Source organism: Pelobates fuscus, chromosome 3, assembly GCF_036172605.1.
Source record: "Pelobates fuscus isolate aPelFus1 chromosome 3, aPelFus1.pri, whole genome shotgun sequence".
NCBI classification, from domain to species: Eukaryota; Metazoa; Chordata; class Amphibia; order Anura; family Pelobatidae; genus Pelobates; species Pelobates fuscus.
In genome coordinates, this window is record NC_086319.1 from 348,096,918 (window position 1) to 348,121,918 (window position 25,001).

General features: G+C 40.0%; 1 protein-coding gene across 1 annotated transcript in view; it reads left to right on the plus strand.

Annotated features, from left to right (window-relative positions):
• The window catches only part of LOC134603294 (proprotein convertase subtilisin/kexin type 5-like), a 218,336-nt gene that overhangs the window by 84,839 nt on the left and 108,496 nt on the right, over positions 1 to 25,001 (plus strand). Inside the window, exons 10-12 of the mRNA XM_063449140.1 lie at positions 192 to 434; positions 7,426 to 7,671; positions 18,714 to 18,909. Coding sequence (XP_063305210.1) covers positions 192 to 434; positions 7,426 to 7,671; positions 18,714 to 18,909 — 685 coding nt within the window. The remainder of the gene's footprint in view (positions 1 to 191; positions 435 to 7,425; positions 7,672 to 18,713; positions 18,910 to 25,001) is intronic.

Here is a 25,001-nt window from a genome sequence, read left to right on the forward strand (position 1 = left end):
TGCAAAATGTTCTGACATTTAAAAAAAAAAATTGAAAAATATAATAGTCTGTGATTTGCTGCACAAATATCAGGGCAACAGATAAATAAGAATAAATTTGGAATGTATGCTGTATTAGCATTGCGGTCATATTAAAGAAACCATGCAATATGAATAATCAAGTTACGATATACTTTGTCTTGTTTTAACAGAATGCAGTTATTTATATCTGCTGCTCAATGGCACTTGCAAGGCTACATGCCCTGATGGTTACTACGAAGATTTGGAAGGTGGAAAGTGTATTACTTGCCATGTCAGCTGTGAGACGTGTTCTGGAACATCTGACGATGATTGTGAGACCTGTCCTCCTGTGAACCCTAAATTGTATCAGGGGAGATGCCTGGCAGAATGTCCCACTGGCACCTTTTATAATATATTACTTAGGGAATGTCAAGGTAAGTCACGTTTCTTAAGGATATAAGAAAAGAAGATATTACGATTGACCTAAAAGAGACAACATTACCATGTACTAACAAATGTGCAGAAGTCTCCAAAGTCTCTACTACTGTCATAGATACGCAAACATATACGAGACCTAGATGGAACAAATAAACACACATTTACTGACAGTGCTGGTTAGAGAATTATAGCGATAGTTTGCTGTAATTTCTTTTGTTTTAATTCAAAGACTGGCAAGGATTCTTGTAAGCAAATGGTGTAGGCACATGCATGTAAAGAGGATGGGTAGGTAGTAGATCAGCTATATATTTATTATTAATAATATTAATAAATACAATTATAATAATAATAAAATAATACAAATTATAATAATAATAATAATAATACAAATATTAATATTAATTGTGGCCATTGATTTGAATTTCCCCGGTTTCGATCTATTGCCAGTATAAGATGTCACAATACTAACGTCAAGGAAATTGGAGAAGTATCTATGAGATCAGCATAAGAATTAATTAAGTAATAATTCCTTATAAAATATCTTGATAACAATTATATCACATATGTTGGTTTTGTTTTGTTTTTGCTATAATTTTGCTGAAAGAAATTCAACATTCTAACAGTAAGTACACAATACATATGCAAATCATTTTATGCCCTGTGTCTGAATAGTGATGTTCATCAACTTCGGAACAGAATATATCAGATTCTTTTTGCATGTCACAAAAAGAGAATATTGTGATCAAGCTGGGCTGTATATTGAAATAAAAACAAATAAATGTGGAGAGTTTATTCAGGTCCATTTACCGGACAATTAATGTATTTTTAAACTATTTGCACTAGCTTGATTTATTTATCCACCCCTTGTTTCTGTAGACAGAGCAGCCTGGCCTGCCAGTTGCTGGTGATTGTCTTGTGCGTTGGACTTGGTTGTGTTGGACTTGGTTGCTCTGGTCTAAAGACTCTGAATGGTTGGAATGGAATGTTATTGTGCAAAATTGGAGCAGAGCAAAATGAGCAAAATAAAGGACTGGTGGCTGGCATTGAACTGTAAGATTAACAAAACGATGCAATAAAGAGAAACTCATCTTTTCAGTAACTCAGTTGACACATATCAAACAGTTGAAGTTCTTTCTCTAGGTAAAGGCAAAGCTACAGTGCAAATCTTGTCCTTACACAAACTCTCCTTCATGAAAGTTAAAAAAGGTCTTGGCACCAATATGGGTCACAGTGATTTACAACACAAAATAATTAGAACCGTGGAAGAGAGTCAATAAAAACAGGATTTTTAACAATGAATATATTATTTCCTTCAGTCTGAAAATAAAACTGTGTAATGTTGCTGGGTGGTATGGAAGCCCAAAGAGGCAATGTATTTTTAATATTTTTCCAACTTGTTATGTTAAAAAAACAACTTGTTATGTCGGGAAAACAACTTGTTTTCTCAAAATAATGCATAACAGAAAAGTATTAAAAATGCATATCCTCTCTGGGCTTCCGTAGGTTGGAGAGGGGAATTTTCTTTAAAAAAAACCATAACAAACCAAAAAAAAAAAAACCCTATAAAAATGAATAGAGTTTGTAAAAATATAAATTAATGATTTTACTTTTTGCTACTTTGAAGGTATTTTAAAAGAGCTTTGAACCTGCAGGTACATGGCCTTAAATGGTCAGTAAATATATGTGCCTGGCGCCTCTGCCACCCTTCCTTGAGCCACGCAGATTCCCTATGCTGTTTCGCAGGTCAAGCTGAAGCCCATAAATATAAAAATGATAGCCATGATGTCACGCCCTTAAAGGGACCGCATCATCTAGGCGATCCCATGCTGTTTGGGGTCGCAGAGATGACGTGGACCAATGGGAACTCTTTTGAACCTATTTAAGGCCTGTTCTAGCCCTTATTCATTGCCCTATTGTGGTTTCTGTCCTGATACACGTTAGTGCCAATAGTAAGTCTCTCTTGTTATATGCCTGATATTGACCTTGGCTTTTTTTCTACTTGTGATTTCTGGTACCCTGACCCGGCTTCATATTTGACTTGTTATTTCTGGTACCCTGACCCGGCTTTGTATTTGACTTGTGATTTCTGGTACCCTGACCCGGCTTTGTATTTGACTTGTTATTTCTGGTACCCTGACCCGGCTTTGTATTTGACTTGTGATTTCTGGTACCCTGACCCGGCTTTGTATTTGACTTGTGTTTTCTGTTACCCTGACCCGGCTTTGTATTTGACTTGTGTTTTCTGTTACCCTGACCCGGCTTCGTATTTGACTTGTGATTTCTGGTACCCTGACTCGGCTTCGTATTTGACTCATGATTTTCTGGTATTGTGAAACTGCTTTGTACATACTCTGTATTTCTGTATTCCTGATCTTGGCTTACCCGGATCATGTTTCTTGCTATATTAATACGTTAAGTCCGGCCACTCTAAAGCTCAGTAATACATCAGCATGTTGGGGTAAGACTCCTGTGACAAATTGACTGAATATATAAAAATTTAGGGCACGCTTTAAAAGGATTTGCCATATACCCTGTGTTGAACAATGATCGATTTAAGTATTTATGTGTTTGCATCTATTTACCCTTCTCTGTATTTCAGTTGGGACACCCAACACAAAGTAAAAAAAATCTTCTTTCAGTTTTAATTGCAATCCTCCATTTTACAATACTTGGTTACATTAACCGTTTTAGTCACTGGTCTCTAAAAGTAGCAGTGGAAAGAATAGAAGCGTTCAACATTTTGGAAAACACCCCTGATGTTCCCATATTTATATAAGGCTGTATGGGAGGATTCTGTGTGTGATGGTAGTCAATATCACTGGGAGCATAAGATGGACACTTCAGTTTGGTCTTTGGATGACTCCTATGTTTAAGTCACAGTGTGCCCATTGTTGGTGCGCGGTTGTGTGTAATGTGGTTATTTGGTGTTAAAGTGCTCACTGTTGGTTGAATGGTTCTTGAAACTGCAATATGCGCTACCTGAATAGCAAGGCTTGTTAATTTGCACATTCAGGTAGAATTGCATATTATGAATTCTGCAGGCAGGAGATATATTTTGTTTTGCTTATGGTCTTCCCCACACCCGTATAAATGTTATTATAAGTTCCTGTATGTTTTCTGATATGATTTGGTTAATTTAATTATATTGAGTTTGTCACAGCAAGTTTGATGTAATGAGCATATGGGCTAGTCCCAAGTAGAAATGAAGCCGAGTATGTTAGTTCCTTTTGGAACTGTGTGTCCTGGTTGATTGCGTTATCTTGGGAGAGGGTGAGCTGGATTGGAGGGACCAGATCCGGAAGCAACTCTGCAACGAGGTTCTTGAGGAAGTACAGGTTCTTCGTAAAGAATCCCTTGCAAGCCCAGAACAATGACTTCAGGATCAACTGGATCTGCTGATACCTTTTCTGGGAGAGCAGCCCCTGAAAGAATGGGTGGTGTAACTTGATAGACTGGTTAAGAGGCAAGTTTGATGTAATACGCAAATGGGCTAGTCCCAAGTAGAAATTAAGCTGAGTATGTTAGTTCCTTTTTGAACTGTATGTCCTGGTTAATTATTCAGGGATCCCAGTAACAGAGTCTATGGACTTGGCTGGCTACTTGATCCCTGCATCCTCGGACAAGTTAAAAAGAGAGCTAGCCACAAGAGCCTTTGCAATTATATTAATCACATTACAGGAAGAGGTGTGTCTAGTGCAGAGACTTTAAAAAAAATAAATTATATATATATTTTGTTCTGGACAGGCTTCTGGACAGGCTTCTGATTACAAATGTATAGGTTCTATAAAAAATGTTTATCTGGTTGATTTCTCTTCATATTAAAGCATAAAACTATTCCCTAAACTGCAGGTTGTGACAAGGTAGGAACATATTTGCAGAAACCAAGAATTAAAACAATTCTCCAAGTCTGCTAAACTGGTGATTTTTATTTATTTAATTTTTTTTACCAACGTGATGATTCCAGCATAAATTTTGCAAGTCAGTTTTCAGTTAATCACATCTCGCTATTTAATGAATACTCTTTATCCCATCTGACAAATAATATCCTCCTGTTTCCAGTCCCTTTCAGTAAAAAAACCCACCGCAAAACGTATTAACACTTAACAGCCTAACTCATTTATGTGTCGCTGTTTAAAAACATGGTGAGAAAAAAGGCAAGTAAAACAGAAAATCCATAATTAAAAAGGTCAAAAAGCCTCTTGAAAGAGTAAATAATAAAAGAGTCTGGGAAGGAAATGCACACTTCCTCGAACTGCTTGCTTGGCACATAGAGCAGATATAGATTTGTGGCCAGAATATCTAGTCTCCGGGTAAATGGGGCAGTCATTCATTGAGACGCAATGAATTGGCCTTTCAGGAGTTCCGTTTCAGAGGAACTTGAATGAGTGGGCAGCAGAGGGAAGTAGGTAACGGAGAGCAAATAATGGAAAATGTTGCTGTGGCACATGAAACGCCACCTTTTTTTCTTTCTAAAGAGGCACCTGGTCACAAAAGAATTGTTAGTATGTGAACAGACATCTGGAAAAACAAATTAATTCATGTTGTTGATACCATTCACAGTTTCCTGTAGTTTTTGTGTATATATTATTCCTTAACCTTATAAGAAAAGGGAATGAAAATGTCTGTCTGCCTGTCCATTCACACACTATCTGTCTGTCTCTCCATCTGTCTGTCATTAACTCCTTCAGGACTAATAGAATGCCAAAGAATTTATCCTTGAAAATATTTACTTAATAAGGTTAACAGCGTTTTTTTGGAGAGCACAGTACAGTACAGAAGGTTTAAAGGGGGCACTGTGTAGCGACATGGGTGGGTGTTGTTTTTAGAAGATCTTCCATAAATGCTGGGGTATTTGGGGAACATAGAACATTGGTGTGAGAGAGAGAGTTAGTTGAAAAATACTGTGGTAGAGAATAGAATGAGACACTGAAAAGATGTCAATCGTTGGAACAGGGATCGAGAATGAGGAGCTACAAAGGTTTTTTTTTAAAAAGCTGGTGGAGGGTTTGGAGAAAAGACAAGTGCAGGGAGAGAAATGGATAAAAAAAAAAACTTTGAAAACAAGAAAAGGAGAGGGACGTAATGAAAGACTGACAATAGGAAAATTAGCAAATATGGAATTAATAATGATGGGTAAACAGAGACTGAAGGGAGATGTTTAACACAAAAAAGACAGCCTGCTGGATAATGAGTTATTCAGACCATGTCTCCTTTATGGGTCTCATAAGAATGGATAAATTTTTTTAAACACAACTAGAAAGCAATATGGTGCTGTACATTTTCCTAGGGATAATCTTTTAGGGAGGAGTAGCAGCAGTATATTCAGTTGATTCCACTCTCCGTGAGCCTTAGTAACCAGGAAACCCATAAATAGTACTCAGAATAACCAAGGAAGGACAAACTCGAAAAAGGAAACATAGGGCGATATTAAGTGTTCTGAAAAGTGACGGTTAAATTCTGTCAATTATTTTGATCATATTTATTGACAATTTTCATACTAGTAAATTCCACTAGTTTTACATAAATTTCCATTTCAGAAGACCGCCATATTTACAGTGGCAGGGAAGTAGCACAGAAAAGTGGTGGGAAAGTTCATTATTCCATTGCGTTTTTGAAAAAAAAATATGACAGTGCACAAAAAAAGATACATTTTTGAAAAAAAATCTCACAGATTTAATTCATTGCTCCAAATATAGTGTCAGTGACACTATATTGATGAATCCTTCCCCCTCCCCCCTCCCGCATTTGAAAACATCATTGTCAAGGGTTTGTGTATTGCTGAGGAAGTGTCACGGGCGACGGTCCGGTGCCCGGGACCCAGACACTGTCTGGGCGGCGGTGCAGGACCGGGACCCAGTATGCCTGATGTTCAGAGTAGGAGTCACAGTGTGGAGGTGAATTAGCAGGGTCTGGTGCAGGGTAACCGCATGCCCCCTGGTGTTGAGTACCAGCGTTTGTGCAGCCACATACCAAGACCCTGAATCAGCTTCAGCGGATACCAGGAACTAGGAGCTTGGAAATTAAGCAGACCTCCCAGGAGCTTAATAGGGAGGCTCTGCAGCAAGATTGTATCCAGTACTAGAAACAAGGCAAGACTAGAGATAGACACCAAACATGAAAACAAGACAGAACTAATAGAACCCAGAACCAGAGAAGGATAGTAAGCTAAACCCAGAACATATACACAAGACATGAGGAAAACATGAACATAACATAACATGGGCATGACTAGACAGGACTGTTCATGGACTGGGATACAAACTAAAACAAGACAAGATAACATCGGCAAAACAAGAGGAGAAATAACTAAGTACTACATATGGAAATCATGGGGATTTAGTCACACTATATGATCATACATTGCATAAGCCTGCCAACAACGCTAATGTACCCCATATCGGGCAGGTCCTACACTGCCTAATGTATGCTAAAACAACCAAAAGACATATATAGCACTTACCTGCAAGAAAGGGCAGAAGCCTTGAGGAGCTGCCTGCAGGAATACTGAAACAGAGTGAATGATGGAAAACAAACGGGTGTGGCAACATAAAACAAACATTTAAATGAAACCTAGAGACTGGGAATCCCCGGGATGGATTACAGGAATGAACCCAGAAATCCCAGCATAAAGAAAACCAGACATAGAATAGAAAACCAAAAACCAAGAAAAACTAAACAAGAATTGTAACAAGAGTACTGGATACTAGAAGCCAAGGCCAGACATCTCCACAGAACAGAGCAGGACGTGACAGGAAGGCCTTGCTGGAGTAAGACCCAGATAATACCAAAAAACATTGACTGGGAATTTCAGTAGGTCTGTAGGTTTTAGCCTCTATTGGATCAGTTATTGGGTTTGCCATTGACCTAGGAAATAAATCGGAACTGTCTACATTATCTACATTTAATGGATACTTGAACAATCTGACTAACCATGTATAAAATACCTGCTCAATGTTAATGTTCTAAATATGTATTTATCTTATACAGAGTGTCATAGAACCTGTGCCACATGTTCTGGTCCATTGCCAACTGACTGTATCCAGTGCCAGAACAGGCTAGTTATGGACATTGATAGCAGAATGTGTGGGGTGGAAGGAGATGCTAACTGTCCTCCCAGGACATTCCTTGAAGATGATTTCTTTACATGCAGTTCTTGTGATCATAACTGCCAGTCATGTGATGGACCTTCCCCTACAAACTGCCTTACGTGCACCGTGCCGTACTACTTATACCGTGAGTATGGAGCAGATTTACATCAAGGTAGAATAGTTCTATAAAGTTTGCTTTTATGATCACGTATGTTAAGATTTTTGACTGACAAATGTATATATTTTCTCAAGAATTGCAATGCTTAAAACTTCTATTAAATAGAGATAATGAATTCCTGACATCATTTCAGAATGATAACACTGAATGAGGGTACCAAACCACCCACATTCCACCCCCCTACTGTATGCACAGCTAAGGCAGAGCTCACATGCTTCCTTATAGTTGTACCAAGTCATACCAATATTGGTGACTGTTATAGGCTTAAAGCGGTCAGCTGACACTCTCGGTCACTCACTGCCATCCATTGCTGAACAGGCTAATGCTTCCTTGATAGCTCAAGCAGCACAGAAGGGATAGACTGCTGGTGACTCATGTTTGGCATTAAACATTTAAAAAAAAAAAAGGTTTTAACTCTGGATGGAAGTGACTCCAGGCATTATAGGAAACTATATTGCCAGGAAAACAAACTCGTTTTCCTGGCACTATCGTTTCCCCTGTGGTGCGGAAGAGGTTAATTGCCCTTTAACTGGGTCCAGGGCCGATGTCACTCAGCGCTGGCCCAGATCTGCTTTCACTTCTCCAACCTCAACCAGCGGGGAAACCTAATGAACATGTGCGGCAATGACCACGCTCTTAGTAGGATTTTCCTATAGGAAAGCATTATCCAAAACTTTCCTATGGGGATTCCGTTGACGCTGGAAGTCCTCATGCATAGTGTGAGGACATCCAGCATCATTTAGGCAACTAAAGAACCAGAATTCCCTTTAGTGACTATCTGGTAGACAGCCACTAGAGGAAGAGTTAACCCTAGCAGCTAATTATTGCAGTTTCTTAAAAACTGCAATTATTACATGCTCAGGGTTAAGGGTGATGGGACACTGCACCCAGACCACTTCAACGAGGTATATAACACATCCAGATAACAGTCATCAATTCAAATGATTGTCAGGGTATTGTTACCTACATTTACTCATTGGCATATCCACCAATATAAATCTTTCTCATCACACCATTTATAGACCGTTTTGTTTATTTTGTTTATTCACCAATATTGGTAATTCTTTTATTATTTATTAGTAAATTGTGGAAGCGGCCTCTAGTGGCTGTCAGTGAGACAGCCACTAGGGGCTGGATTAACCCTCAGTGAAACATAGCAGTTTCTCTGAAACTGCTATGTTTTCAGCTGCAGGGTTAACACTGGAGGGACCTGGTACCCAGACCACTTCATTGAGCTGAAGTGGTCTGGGTGCCTATAGTGGACTACTCCTGTTATCAGATTTATTTAACCAATCATTGTTAACAGGAGTAGTCCCAGAAGATTGTAAGTTAGCGAATGTTGTGCCCATTCCCAAGAAAGGTAATAGGGAGGAGTCGGGCAACTATAGGCCAGTAAGCCTTACTTCAGTAGTTGGTAAAGTGATGGAAACCATGTTAAAGGATAGGATTGTTGAACAGCTAAAAACACATGGATTTCAAGATCAGAGGCAACATGGGTTTACTTCAGGGAGATCATGCCAAACTAATCTTATTGATTTTTTTGATTTGGTAACTAAAATTATAGACCAGGGTGGTGCAGTAGACATTGCTTACCTAGATTTCAGTAAGGCTTTTGACACTGTTGCACATAGAAGGCTTATCAATAAACTGCAATCTTTAAGTTTGGATTCCAATATTGTTGAATGGGTAATGCAGTGGCTGAGTGACAGGCAACAGAGGGTTGTAGTCAATGGAGTATATTCAAAGCTTGGGCTTGTCACCAGTGGGGTACCTCAGGGATCTGTACTTGGACCCATTATCTTTAATATTTTTATTAGTGATATTGCAGAAGGTCTTGATGGTAAGGTGTGTCTTTTTGCGGATGATACTAAGATATGTAACAGGGTTGATGTTCCAGGAGGGATAAGCCAAATGGCAAATGATTTAGGTAAACTAGAAAAATGGTCAGAGTTGTGGCAACTGACATTTAATGTGGATAAGTGCAAGATAATGAATCTTGGACGTAAAAACCCAAGGGCAGAGTACAGAATATTTGATAGAGTCCTAACCTCAACATCTGAGGAAAGGGATTTAGGGGTGATTATTTCTGATGACTTAAAGGTAGGCAGACAATGTAATAGAGCAGCAGGAAATGCTAGCAGAATGCTTGGTTGTATAGGGAGAGGTATTAGCAGTAGAAAGAGGGAAGTGCTCATGCCATTGTACAGAACACTGGTGAGACCTCACTTGGAGTACTGTACGCAGTACTGGAGACCATATCTTCAGAAGGATATTAATACCTTAGAGAGAGTTCAGAGAAGGGCTACTAAACTGGTTCATGGATTGCAGGATAAAACTTACCAGGAAAGGTTAAAGGATCTTAACATGTATAGCTTGGAGGAAAGACGAGACGGGGGGATATGATAGAAACATTTAAATACATAAAGGGAATCAACACAGTAAAGGAGGAGACTATATTTAAAAGAAGAAAAACTACCACAACAAGAGGACATAGTCTTAAATTAGAGGGACAAAGGTTTAAAAATAATATCAAGAAGTATTACTTTACTGAGAGGGTAGTGGATGCATGGAATAGCCTTCCAGCTGAAGTTGTAGAGGTTAACACAGTAAAGGAGTTTAAGCATGCGTGGGATAGGCATAAGGCTATCCTAACTATAAGATAAGGCCAGAGACTAATGAAAGTATTTAGAAAATTGGGCAGACTAGATGGGCCGAATGGTTCTTATCTGCCGTCACATTCTATGTTTCCATGTTTCTATGTTTAATGTAACTGGCTAAGACAAACAATTGCACCAACCCCTGGTATAACTAATCTCTAAAAGTGTAATCTTTGTCCTTTCTCTCTTGTGTAAAAGATTTTAATAATAGCTATTATCTGAACATCCCTGACATTTATGAATACTGTCACCTATTGCTTTTCATTCAGACAAATTGAAATGAAGATGGTTTCATTCAGCACAATTTTGTGCCAGCTTATTAATGACTCATAGTTCCAAGCTGCAACAGTCCAAAATCTTTACAGCAAATAATGTGTCTCCTAACATACTTTGTCCTTGCCATATTACCTTCAAGTAGAGAAGGTCAGTCTTATAATTTGAAACCTATATTTATGACCTGCCTGATATGTGAACATTTAATTATTTTTCATATTTAGCAGTCCAAAGTAACGGAGATATGTCAATTACCTTTAATGACGTTTTAAATAAGGAGATTTGATTGAGATGGCCATGTGAATGTAGTATTCATTTCTGCAAATGACTGCTCTAGTTGTGATATCTCTTATCGAACTAATGGATCCTTGTAATGAATGTATCTGGTAAATACGTGATTCCGAATATTAGAATATTTTCAAGCGAGCCTATTTCGGGGAAATCTAATTAGACCTTGCGATTTTGTACTATTTTTGAGAAAGCTGGGTTTATTCCGCTACCTCTCGCAGTTAATACAAATGTTCCAGGGTATTTTGAAGAATATATGAATTTCCCAGGACCAATGCAGGATGCTGATGCTATATTACGCATGCATCTCATTGATTGTACCCTGCTGTCCATCACAATGCAATAAAAGCTGCTTTTTGTGTGCTTGCTGTGCTGATGTATATCTTTGGGATATTTCCGATGGCTTTAATCATTTTGTAAATGAATAACAGGTAAGATCACAGATAAATTCTTAAAGGAAATCTGCCACTTCTCTGGAAGTTACATTATTAAATACACACATTAGAAAACATTTATCACTCCTATTAACGGCTACTTTCTAATGCACATTAAAGATTTCTCAATAGACATCACAATTCAGTTCAGTCCTCGCACAGCCAAGGTCTTTTGGCATCTAACCTGATAGGAAGTTTAAAAGTGCACTTTTGCCAGTGCAACCATACTGAGTGATCTTGGGTTTGAAAAAACCTATAAGAGAACCCAAGATCACTCTCACTTGCTGAGCTAATTTGTTGTCACAGAACTGTGCAGAGCCACGTTCTCTTCATCTTTATAAAGATGAGCAGTCAAGAGAACTATGGGCTCAGCAGAGAGGAGACGTGAACAGTGGTTTAATAGCTAAGAGATGAAAGTAAAGGCACCATACTGAAAAAAAAATGAATTAAAAACAAAACTTTCTTTAAATTGGTAAGGATATAGAGATATATTTTCTTCATTTATTCTTATGATTGGAAATAGAACAGTTGTTAATCATTTTATTTATATAGCGCCAACAGGTTCCGCAGCACTGTACAATTGGTGGACGAACAGACATGTAGTTGTAACTAGACAAGTTGAAAACCCAGGAACAGAAGGCTTTAGGGCCCTGCTCAATGAGTTTACATGCTAGAGGGAGTGGGTATAGTGACACAAAGGGTAAGGCTATGGTAGAAAAGTAGGTTGCTAGGACATTATTCACTAAGGGCTTAGTTTTTTATTTTATTTTATTTTTTTACAGTTGCAGGAGAGGAGTAAGAGTGCAGTTAAGGGGAGTATTCACATTTAGCTGCCAAACAGACATCGTGAAACTCTGAAATACAGTTTTGGTGCCGTTTAGACACTTGAAACCAATGGATTACTTTCCAATGGTCTAGTTATTTTTGGGTAATGGCACAGTACTGTGGGGGACCAGGAGTCTAAGCATCCATCAGCCATTAGTACTTTAGCCAGGGGTTTCAGGGAACACCAGGGCTGGACTGGCCCACAAGGATACCGGCACGGCGCAATTACAGGGTAACTGTCAGGGGCTCCCCTCCTGCTGGTCACAGAATGTAGCATGGCTGAGCAGGCAGGCTGCGGTAGAGGAGCTTCTGTTCCCGTACCCGGTCTAACAGGAAGTGCTCACAGAAAGCACAGAACTGCTTCCTGTCAGACAGGGTACAGTGAGTGAGCAGGAGCTCCTCCACCGCTGTCTGCCTGCTTGGTCACGCTACAGCAAGGAACAGAGAGAGATGGGGGCTGGGGGGCTATAGGGACACATGAAGGGCTGGGGAGGTGTAGGGACACATGAAAGGCTTGGGGGGTGTGGGGACACATGGAGGGCTGGGGAGTTTTAGGGACACATGAAAGGGGGTATAGGGATACATGGAGGGCTGGGAGGGTGGCTACAGAGACACATGACTGGGAAGGGGCCTATTGGGCACCTGAAGGGCTGGGGGGGACTATAGGAACACATGAAGGGCTGGGAGGGGGGCCTATTGGGACACATAGAGGGCTGGGAGAGGGCAAATGGGACACATGGAGGGCTGGGAGAGGGTATAGGACACATGGAGGACTGAGACACATGGGGGGCTACTGAGGAGCATGGGGGCTACTGAGACACATGGGAAGGCCAATGAGACACATACAGGGCTGGAAAGGGGCTTATGGGACTAATGAGGGGGAAATGAGACACATGGAGGGTTGGGGGGCAAATAAGACACATGGAGGATTAGGGGGTTGATGAGACACATGGGGCCAATGAGACAGATGGAGGGCTGGGAGCGGGGGAATTGAGACACGTGGAGGGCTGAGGGGGCTAATGAGACACATGGAGGGCTGGGAGAGGGCTACAGGGTCACATGGAGGGTTTTGTTGGGTCTATAGGGGCACATGGAGGGCTGGGAGTGGGCTTTAGGGACACATGGAGGGCTGGGAGGGGGCTAAATGGACTTATGGAGGGGCTGAGGGAACTAATAAGACACATGTAATTCTGGGGGAGGGGTAATGAGACACATGGATGGCTGGGGGGATGTATTGAGAAACATGGAGGGATGAGGGGCTAATGAGACACATGTAAGGCTGAGGGGGTGGAATGAGACACATGGAAGACTGGAGATGGTGGAATGAGACAGATGGAGGGTTGGGTGGGGGTAATGAGACACATGGAAGGCTGGGAAGGGGGCTATAGGGACACATGGAGGTCTACTAAGACCCATGGAGGGGCTAACAAGACACATGAAGGGGCTGAGGGAGAGGGTGGAATGAGACACATGGAGGGCTGGGGGGTAATGAAACACATGGAGGGCTGGGGGGATGGATTGAGAATCATGGAGGGATGGGGGTAATGATACACATGTAAGGCTGGAGGGGGGTGGAATGAGACACATGGAGGCCTGGGGTAATTAGACACATGGAAGACAGGAGAGAGTGGAATGAGACACATGGAGGCCTGGGGGAGGGGGGTAACACGGAGGGGCTGGGGAATAAGACAAAAAAAAGAGGATGGGGAGAAAAAAGACACGTAGGGGTGTGGGGAGAAAGAGACAGAGTGGCTGGAAAAGGGAACAGAAGACACACGGAGGAGCGGAGGAAGACAAACAAGAGACACACAGAGGGGCTGGGGAAGGGCAGAATGAGACACACAGAGGAGCTGTGAGAAAAGAGACCCACAGAAGGGCTGGGGAAGGAGAGAATGAGACACACAGAGGAGCTGTGGGGAAAGAGATACACAGAGGTGCTGGGGCCTGGGAAAGAGACTCACAGAAGAGCTGGGGAAGGGGAGAAAGAGACAAAGGGCCTTGGGGGAGAAACACAACAAAATGCATCTTTACTTGTGTCTCCTGCTCTCCCTGTAACTCAGAGTCTTCCGGTGTGAGAAAGACGTTGTATTAAAGGGATACTATACTCATCAGAACTACTACAGTTTAATGTAGTGGTTCTGGTATCTATAGCCTGTCCCTATAGGCTAAGCATTGTAGTTTTTACATTGCTGCCAAGGCACATCTCTAGTAACAGTCACTCAGACGACCACTAGAGCTGCTTCCTAGTCAACAGCACCTATGCTGAGCGTCTCCACGCTCTGCAGGGAGGCGCTGGATGCTCCCCGTAGAGATGCATTGATGAGGAGAGGCTGATTGGTGCGGTGAAGCGCAGTATTTTGCCACACATCCTAATGCTTTCCTACGGAAATTACATTGGTGTTGACTGAGATCCTCCAGTTGTAAGCCAAAGTGAAGTGAATACATTCACAATTTCAGTCCAATTACAAAACTTTCCTTAATATGTCAAGGTAGTTGGACTGAAACCTTGCTATATACAAATACACGTCTGCTTACAACAAATCCGCTCTTTTGTTTATTTTGAAGCCCTATGAGTGCTTTCTTTCACGTTTGAGTGATAGTTTTCAGTTTTCAGGTTTTTTTTCCCGCTTCCATATCTGCGCACTATGCTGGCACAATGCATTATGGGGCTGGTATAGAATTTATTTCCAGCACTGCTTTTCATTCCCAGTCCGGCCCTGGGGAACACCTATGCTTCTTCTTAAAAATGACCCATCCTATAGCAAAGGTTGGGAGGAAGAGTTGGGGGCATTGTGTGATTAAATCACAGTTGCGTGGTTACTCATCAACCACCACCACATATAGTTTAAGGCAGAAGATAGGGGTCTTAACTTGAGTTAGTTTGCAGCCCATCTCCTCTGACCATCTCTTCTTACAGGAATCATTTTTTGTGGAGATTTCATTGCTGATAGCTGCAGCAGAACAGTTAGCATTCACCTTTTGACGGACCACCTGTTGTGGAATATAATTGGTAATGAGCAGAAACGTGTAAGCAGCTACAGTAACTTGTGCGGGAATATTAAATTCCTAGATAAAAAAACAAAAACAAAACATGGACCTAATCAAGTTAAGCCTGTGTTTATTAAATAGTAAATAGACAGATTGCAATGATGTATATAGCGCCAACATATTCTGCAGTGCTGTACAATAGGTGAACAAGACAAACATTTTATTCTAACAAAACATGTATGACACACGGGAACAGTAGGTGGAGAGGGCCCTATCCAAACGAGCTTGCAGATAATTGTTTTTTTTGTATCTGTCATCAAAATGCATTTCTTTGTTTAATATAACATGCCTAGGACCTCACTGTCTACTAATGCAGGTTAATGGTACAGTGAGAGACACTGAGACCTGTCTTCCTAACAAAAATGTAACAAATACATTGCTGCGTTTTTTTGTGATTCCTAAGGTTTAAACCCCCTGCATTAAAGAACAAATGCAATGTTTGATATAAAGTGTCAGTGTTGGTTCCCTCTGGTTTGGCAGATTTAGGGACAAGGGACCCCTGTGTGGTACCAGAAGTGCTTGGCATCTTTATGTTTGCATATATAACAGGAGACGGAAAATGTCCTGATCTCACTGGGTTCCAAATGAGCTTAGTGTTAAATCCACACACAAATACTGGTATAATTGGGGCATCAATGATTTAAATAACATAAAGGACTGGTCCCAGGGGTTAAAAATCCTGGACTTTCAGCACAGTGTTGGCCTATGCGATATTTGATTTAGTTTATATTGTACTACATATTGTACTTTGTACTTTAACTTCATCTCAGATACCGTTGCCACTCTCACTACCTCTGGGCGATATCCACATTGCATCTACCCAGTTTTTAATTCACTTGTATTTTCACGAGTGTGTCACTGTTATTACACTTTGTTTTGTTTTGCCCGTTAGCGGCTTAATAAAGGTTATACCATATAATTATTCTAATATCCTAGAGATATCTTCTGGTGGAATGGGTGTCCATTTTTTCCATCTCTAGTGGAACAACCATTTCACTTTAGTCTTTTCCTTTTGCTTTAAATATTGTATGGGGTTCATGCCCTTTTGATATCTCTGTAACCCTTTAGGAATTTTGATGTGGACTTGGTCCACCTCTAATATTTCCTCTCTTGTCTCTGTAATTATTGCAGATCTTTAGAAACTGCAATAATTAACATTGCAGGGTTAAGGGGACAGGGACATAACACCCAGGCAACTCCAATAAGCTAAATTGTTCTGTGTGGCTATAGTTTCTCTTTAACGTCTAAATGGCAGAGAATTGTGCAGCGATCCACTTAATTAAACTAAAGTTGTTTTTGTACTTAGACACTACTTAAAGTACCGCTTCCGATTACACAACGGATGCCTGGGACCGGTCTTGTAAATAATGCAGGCTTTCATACAATATTGTCATTTTCCCTCCTACCTGTTTGGGCTTTGTGATGTATATTCGTACTTTTTGCCTAGACGTACAATCATATATCTAAGAGTTCAAGTCGAAAATGTTCATTTATACACTAGTGAATTTTTTTTCTTTGCTATCAACTTAAACTGTTAAATATTTCAGGTGAATAAAGAATTTGGACATGTTAAGGCACCATAAGCTTATTGACCATATAAATGTTGTATTTCTGAATAAAAGGATTTTAGTTTTATCTTCTTTAAGTTACAAGAGATTGTTTCAATAAATTACTTTTTTCTGTAGATCAATTTGAGTACTGGGCACATTAAAAAGGAAAAGTATTGGTGTTTATTTATGTACACGCATTTATTGGTACACTGCTTTTAAACTGTCAGTAATAATCTTCCTGTAATGTATTTGATTCACTGAAACATCTATAATCAGTTCATATTCCTCAACAAAATGTATCAAATCATCATTTATATTTGTTTTTATCAATGAATATAATTTAGATCTAAAATTCATTTTTAATAACAGAATTCTGGTCATGAGAGGTAATATATTGTAATGCTTACCATTATTTTCCCAATCTATAACCAAGTTTCTATTTCCTCAAAGCTACACTGGGCACTAGACTTGTGCAAAGCAAACATTTTCTGTACTTCTGATTAATTTCAGATTTACAACATTTTTTGGTTCTGAAGAATTTTGGTTTGGAAAATTTTGTTTTAGTTTGGAAACTCAGATCAAAATGAATATAACCAAGGAAGCTCTAAAATGAAGGAACAAAATTGCATATAGTGTCCCTTTAATAAAAACAACAAATATCATCATTCAAATAAGTGATTCAAAGTTCTGAATGAACTGGATCCACCAGCTATCCCACTATTTGGAATTTGGATATATTTTGTTTTGGAATGCAAAAGGGCACTGAATTGGCCAAAATGCAGCCGAATTCCAATTTGGACCAAACCAAATCTCCAAGTCTACTAGGCACCAAATGCTTATTGGGGTACTCTAGGATGCTAGTGGGAATGGATGGGTGTGTCAGCTACTGTCCATAATATGCTATACCTCCCATTTCTCTTTGTATGTTAACTCGTTCTTCCCACAACAATTTAGAGAATACACCAATTTATTTCAACCTTTTGTATGCCTCCAAAGCATTTTATTAAATTTATCATTCGTTTTAGACTTTGACTTAAACTCTGCAGAGAGGATGTGAAGGTGGTGGATGCACAAGTATGATCAAAGGAAACCAATATTCCTAATGCCTTAAGGGTCCCTGTTCATAGGTCCATGGGTCCCCCATGTGTGTCATAAAAATAATAATAATAAAGCTTTTTGCTCATCTTTTTCCAACATTGAGTCTCCCTTTGTGCTGCTCACCTCTCCTCCTCCAGTGACTTCATGGAAGAGGCATGGCTTCCACCGCGATGGTGCAATCAATGCTTTCCTATGGGGGGAGTTTTACTCAGTCTTTGCAGCGGAAGTGACTTCAGTGGCTGTCAATGTATCTGAGCCACTGGAGGTGTGTTTAACCCTTCGAGATAAACATTGCTGTTCCTGCAAAACTGCAAACTTTAAGAGAATTTCTGCAAATCACCTATTTTGTTCTTTTAATTTGCAGTTCCTTTGTCAGTTCTCTGCACTTCCCAGTATAGGGGATACACCTTTTTTTTTTTTTTAAAGCATATTTAAAAAAAACTAAACAAAATTATACCTCCATCTATTCCATTTGGTAAACTGTAGATATCATTGTTGTATGGATAATCATATTATTTTCCGTCTTGTGTCCTGCCTGTGGACTGAAGCAAAAATAAAATAAAAAAAATAATAATATTCTTGTTATTAAAATAGTTTTTTTTTTTTTTTTGTATCTTATTTGTTATCACTGCATTCATTTTTAATATTACAAACAGTAATATCGGGAAGGGATTTTGGACTGGTTTGGTCACAAAACAAGTCATTCATTTGTACTCACCACCCAGGCTGACATTTGCTGGGCTAATGATTACCACCAGCATCGGCCGCGGAACCTATAAAACGTTTTTAGTATCTCATGCAATCTTCAAACCTAGAACTTTGTTTTTTGTTTCCAGGAAATTTCTGCGTACCTGAATGCCCCAAGGGGACATACAACATCAGTGAGGAGGCTGATGGCTTGAAACTTGGATTCTGCTCAGCTTGTCATGAAGTTTGCTCAACGTGCAATGGAGGCTCTGCCAAACACTGTGATATTTGTGCTGCTGGATATTACAAACTTCTCCATCTCTGCATTCTGCACTGCCCCCCGGGGTAAATAGAGTAAAATGGTTTCCTTCTAAATATCTTTTATTTAACTTTTATGAATAATTTATCAACTTAAAATATTAGACATCACACAGAAAAAGTGTTTTCATAGAGTTCATAATAGTGTAAAAAAAAATAGACAATTCTTCTTTGTATAAAATATAGTTTGCTTTGTATTATTTTACCCTACTGTGTCCAGTACTCTCCAAGTCTCTTACAAGGTTTTTCACCAAAGTCAATAACTAATCGAACCTGGATAGCAAATCACCAAATCACCAAATGTATTGATCACTAAATCTAGCAAGACAACTTCCGAATGAGAGGGTCACTTCACTATCCAATTACAAATCCAAAACCCCTGTTTAGAAGTAATATCACAATGAAAACATGCATGCATTAAATTATTATTTTTTTTTAACTGGGGAGATATTTAAAAACATCTTGCAAAAGCTGTCGATCTCTTGCCTGCAGCATTTGCAACCCCTTCCTTTTTAACTCCGCCCAGACTTTCTGTGACTATCCAATCACAGACTTCCCAATGCAGGTTCTCTGAGCAATTGCTGCCTCTTGAGTTTAGCTCTACTGAGCTAAACAAAGCAGGAAGTGACAGAACTGGTTGACTGACTGGCAGCCAGGGGGTGTAACAAGATTAATTTATAGAAGTGCTAATTTCTATTACAATCTGCACTTTCGTAAAATTGAAAAAAAAAAAAGACGATTGGCGTGTTTATTAAAATATTCACCGGATTGTAGATTTTCGGCATACTATCAAATTCTTGAAATCCACTTACTCCCTGTGCGTGTCACAGCCCGTAATAGCTCAATGCTAAAAGCAAGAGCATAGATAGATTTTGTGCATAAGTCAGAGAATTGTTTAATTATACACAAGGCACTCGGCTGGGAAATTATGTCCCGTCAAATTGAATCAGAAAAGTTCCCTTTCTGGCTGAACTCCTATCATGTTCAGTGAGATTCTGGCTGAAGCTGGTGGGAGTTAACATATTCAGTTGATTTAATGGGATTGTGCTGCAACTACCTGCTAAATAGCTTATGTGAAAAAGCATGTATAATGCTTTCCTAGGGGGTTTTACATGACGCTGGATGTCCTCATGCATGGTGTTAGTTGACCAATAGTCGCTTAACGACCAGTAAATCCCTCAAGTGGCTCTCTGGTAGACAGCCACAAGAGATGGAGTTAACCCTCAAAGGTAATACTTTCAAAAACATAATATTCAAGGATATCATTTTTCAATTGTAGTGTAATAGCTTTTTTTTATCCAAGGATAAATCTATCTGCCATTCTAGGGTCAAGAAGGATTTTCTTCCCCTACTTTGCTTCAAACTGGGTTTTTTGCCTTCTTAACAGCAAAAAAACAGATGTGAGGAAGGTTGAACTTGATGGACACGTGTCTCTTTTCAGCCTATTTAACTATGTAATGATTGCAGTTTATTAAACCTTTGTAGGGTTAAGGCACCCGAGACTATGCACCCAGGCCACTTCAATGAGTTGAAGTGGTCTGGGTTCCTATAGTGTCCCTTTAATGCACGTCTAGGAGAAGAATTTGACGATGCCCATAACTAATTACAAGGAAAACATGGGGTGAATCTTGGAGATTAGCTGCAGAGACCAAGTATACAGATAAAGAAAGGTACATTTTCAGAGTTTATGATATATTTGCGCATAGTTTAGTAAATACATTACTTTTTTGCAATGGTTAAAATATATATGCATTTTTAGATGAAAAATGTTCCCTTCATTTTAAATATTTGCCCACCGCAACTTGTTTTCTAATGAGCAAATATTGTGGATTCATGTAGATTCACTTGCAAAAAGCTAATGAAAAAATTTACTATATTAATTTCCTACTAAAACATGTTAGATTGCATTAGGTTAGGTAGAAACGTGTTTGATAAATATTTGAATCCATTTTAGTAAATTCACACTCTTGAATTGCTGATTTAAAACCAGGCAGTTTATCGTTCCGTATTCACAGAAATAGCAAATTGGTGATTTTCTAAATCTTGTGTCCATTCGAACTTTAGTGACTAACTCATCTCAATAATGTTCTCATGAAAGCTTCTTTCTCCTTTTTTCTTTTTAGTTTGTTATTGTTTTAATTTATAAATGATTATTTCTGTATAGTACAGATACAGGGAACACAATCTCTGTTTGATGGGAGATATATTTGCACGCTGTGTGTCTCTTTGCATTGGATTAGTTTCCACCCACTTGCCCTCAGATATTGAGCCCCAAAGTTGATATGTGCCAGTCGACTATCTGGCGAGACAGGAAATCAGTTATAACATTAATTTCAATCTGAAGTTGATTGAGCAATAAATGATCAAATCCTAATCACAGTGTAAAGGTCAAACAGTAGTCCACTACTCTACATCCACTGGAGGGCTGACAGTGTTAAGGGGATGTGTGTGGTGGAAGTTACTTACCCTTTGGATCATTACTACTAAAAATGATCCACTGGTGAGCTACAGTTCATTGAGGGAACCATTAATGCCAACATGTACAGTGACATCCTGAAGCAGAGCCTGATCCCCTCCCTTTGGAGACTGGGCTGCAGAGCAGTATTCCAACATGATAACAACCCCAAACACACCTCCAAGACGACCACAGCCTTGCTAAAGAAGCTGAAGGTTAAGGTGATGGACTGGCCAAGCATGTCTCCAGACCTAAACCCTAATGAGCATCTGTGGGGCATCCTCAAATGGAAGGTGGGGGAGCGCAAGGTCTCTAACATCCACCAGCTCCGTGATGTCTTCATGCATAGGCGTGCGCAGCCTATTGTATAAGGGTGTGCACTCTAAAGCACAAAACACACACGCCGCGTATATATATATATATATATATATATATACATACACACACACAGACACACGCGCGTAAGGGCGCTGTGTGTGTAGGCGCTGTGTGTGTAGGCGCTGTGTGTGTAGGCGCTGTGTGTGTGCGCAGGCGCTGTGTGTGTGTGTGTGTAGGTGCTGCGTGTGTGTGTGAGAGCGATGTGTGTGTAAGGGTGATGTATGTGTGTGTAAGGGTGCTGTATGTGTGTGTAAGGGTGCTGTATGTGTGTGTAAGGGTGCTGTATGTGTGTGGGTGATGTTAGTGTATGTGTGTGTATATGTAAGGGTGCTGTGTGTGTAAGGGTGATGTTAGTGTGTGTGTGTGAGGGTGCTGTTAGTGTGTGCTGTGTGTGTGTACATGTAAGGGTGCTGTGTGTGTAAGGGTGCTGTTAGTGTGAGGGTGCTGTTAGTATGTGTGTGTGTGTAAGGGTGATGCATGTTTGTGTGTGCTGTTTGTGTGTAATGTGTGGGGTGGGGGGCCGTTTTGTTAATATCCCCCCTCCCTTCTTACCTTATGTAGGGAGGGGGGACCGTGCTGCTGCCATCCCTGGTGGTCCAGTGGAGAGTGAACTCTAGCCCCGCAGTGTATATGTATGCATATGTGTATTTGTTTAATAAATCTTGATGTTTTAAAGACACACACAAATGAATAATTGTTACACAAATACACACACATACTGGCACATACACACTCTGACACACAAACACACTCATTGACACCTTCACACTCACTGATACAGTCTGTCATAAACGCGTTCACTGCCACACACACACTCACTCTCCCACGTACCTAGCGACATACACTGCTCTTACAGGCAGTCACCAAGGTGCTTTGCTGGGTGGGCAGTGGGTTATGCTGCCTGATCCTTAATTCTGATGCACAGCTATTCACAGAGCTAAGACTTCCGGGGTCTGACATTATGTATCCCAGCAGTCTTATCTCTGTACATTATGAGGAGTGACTGTCTACTATTGCTCCTAGCACTTCCCACTGGCTTCCAGACTGCTAACAAGAAGAAGCAGTCAGTGAGAGCCAGCCCCAGGTAAACTTCTCATTATATTGATGGACAGTCAGACACTGCTCAAAATGAAGGCTGGAAAGAGCAAGCCCTCCCACCTGTCACCCGAATGTTATAGTCCATGGCCGGTGCACCCTAAATGGCCACCTGTGCTGCCTTATAGTAGTACCTGCCATGATTGCCCCAATGCCCCCATATGTAGTCCCATTGCAACCATGCATTAAGGTATTAAAAAACAGAAACTCACTTTCAATTGTTTGTGTGCCTGCCACCCTCAGAAGAAGGTGTGACTGGATTACCCCCTTGCTTCCCACCCCAATCCGCTCAAGTTTACACCGCACGTTTGCTTATGATTAGAGTTCTATACAATCAGAATGCAGCTGGAATTCAATTTGTAGTCAGTGAGCAGAAAAAAATGGGATCAAACTAATTTGTACAAAAAGTAAGCTTTACTGGGATTATAAAAGCAACATTTGGCAAGATTCAAATATACATATGGAACAAAACCAGAGCCAAACTTAACAATGGCATCCACATAAAGGCCAAATACTGTGGAAGTATTTTTGGGACTTCTAAAATTTGTTAAAGGGACACTATAGTCACCAAAGCAACGTTAGCTTAATGAAGCAGTTTTGGTGTATAGATCATGCCCCTGCAGTCTCACTGCTCAGTTCTGTTTAATTTAGTAGTTAAATCATGTTTGTTTCTGTTTATGCAGACCTAGCCACACCTTCCCAGACTGTAACTGATACAGCCTGCATGAAAACAAAACATGGTTATATTTACAATCAGATATTAACTTGGTTCACACACAGGATGCTCCTGCAAGGTCTAGAAGGCTGTTTTAACAGAGCAGGATAAAAACAATTTGTAATTAAGCAGACTGTGACATAAAGGAAGTGTAAACATCAGAGGACTCTTTACAGGAAGTTTCTAGGAAGGCTATAAAAGTCACATGCAGGGAGGTTTCACTAGGGCTGTAAAAACAAAATGATTTAACTCATAAATTGCAGAGAATTGAGCAGTGTGACTGCGGGGGCATGAGCTATACACCAAAACTGATTCATTAAATTAAAGCCCCATAGTGTCCCTTTAAGGTTGTCTATAATCAGAATTGTTTTTAGAATGGACAATACCCTTCCATAGAAAGTAGCATTCAATCAAATACCTCTTCTGTCTTTTTTTCGGCTTTCAGTGGCTTCCCCTCACACTTCACATTCTTCCCAAACCCCCCCCCCCCCCCAAAAAAAAAAAAAACAGCCATTCTCCCACTTGTCTACTCATGAAGACAGTGCCTTCAATTTTTTTGCTTTTTTTCAGCCTCTTGTCTGATGTCCACACGGCACACAGTATATTTACAGCTAATCCACACAGGATAAGAGAAGAGTGCACCATTCCATCTTATAGCCGTCTCTTTCTAAAAACTATCGCATTAAGACCAAAGCATAAAGCTATCAGACTGTTATAATATAGCTGCACATAAAAAGTCTCTTGCGCTTGACTGACTTTGGATTCTCCAGCGTGGATAGCTGTTATATAGCAATCGGCACAGTTAGAGCAGTCACATAAATTTTCCATGTAAATGCAAGAAATGAACATTGTAAATATCATTTAGATGACAAAAGGGCAGCCTTCTGCAGTACCCTGTTTGTGCATATCTAATGTAGCACTGATGGCTAGTTCATTCTAGATCTGCTATTTTGAGCAATGCTTTCAACCGATCTTGTGTCTTACTGATTGCTAAGCAATCGTCTCACTAAATAGTGACAATCTGTCAACTAGTTTGGAAAATGTATGCTGAAATGTCAAGTTTCGGAACTATCTCCAGTTTTATTTCAGTGTATTATGGTCTACATTTTTCAATGTGCTTGTCAGCTTGAGTCATCCTGTGACTAGGAAGTCTTCTGTTTATGAGATGGGTGGCTAGATGAACGATTGGATGGGTGGATGGATGGGTGGATGAATCGTTCATATTCTGCTTATCTCACATTTGAGACATTGTTTGCATGATTATCCTATATATCAGGGGTTTCCAACCCAGTCCTCAAGTACCAGTCCAGGATTTAGAGATTTTTCTTTTCTTTTCTAAAAACTCCATAGGTAATCCTTAAATCCTGGACTGTTATAATGTACTTGAGAACTGGGTTGGAAACCACTGTTATATATAATCTTGCTCATCATATTCTCCTGTCTCCACTCTTTCCTCAATCTTAGTGTTCTTTTTCG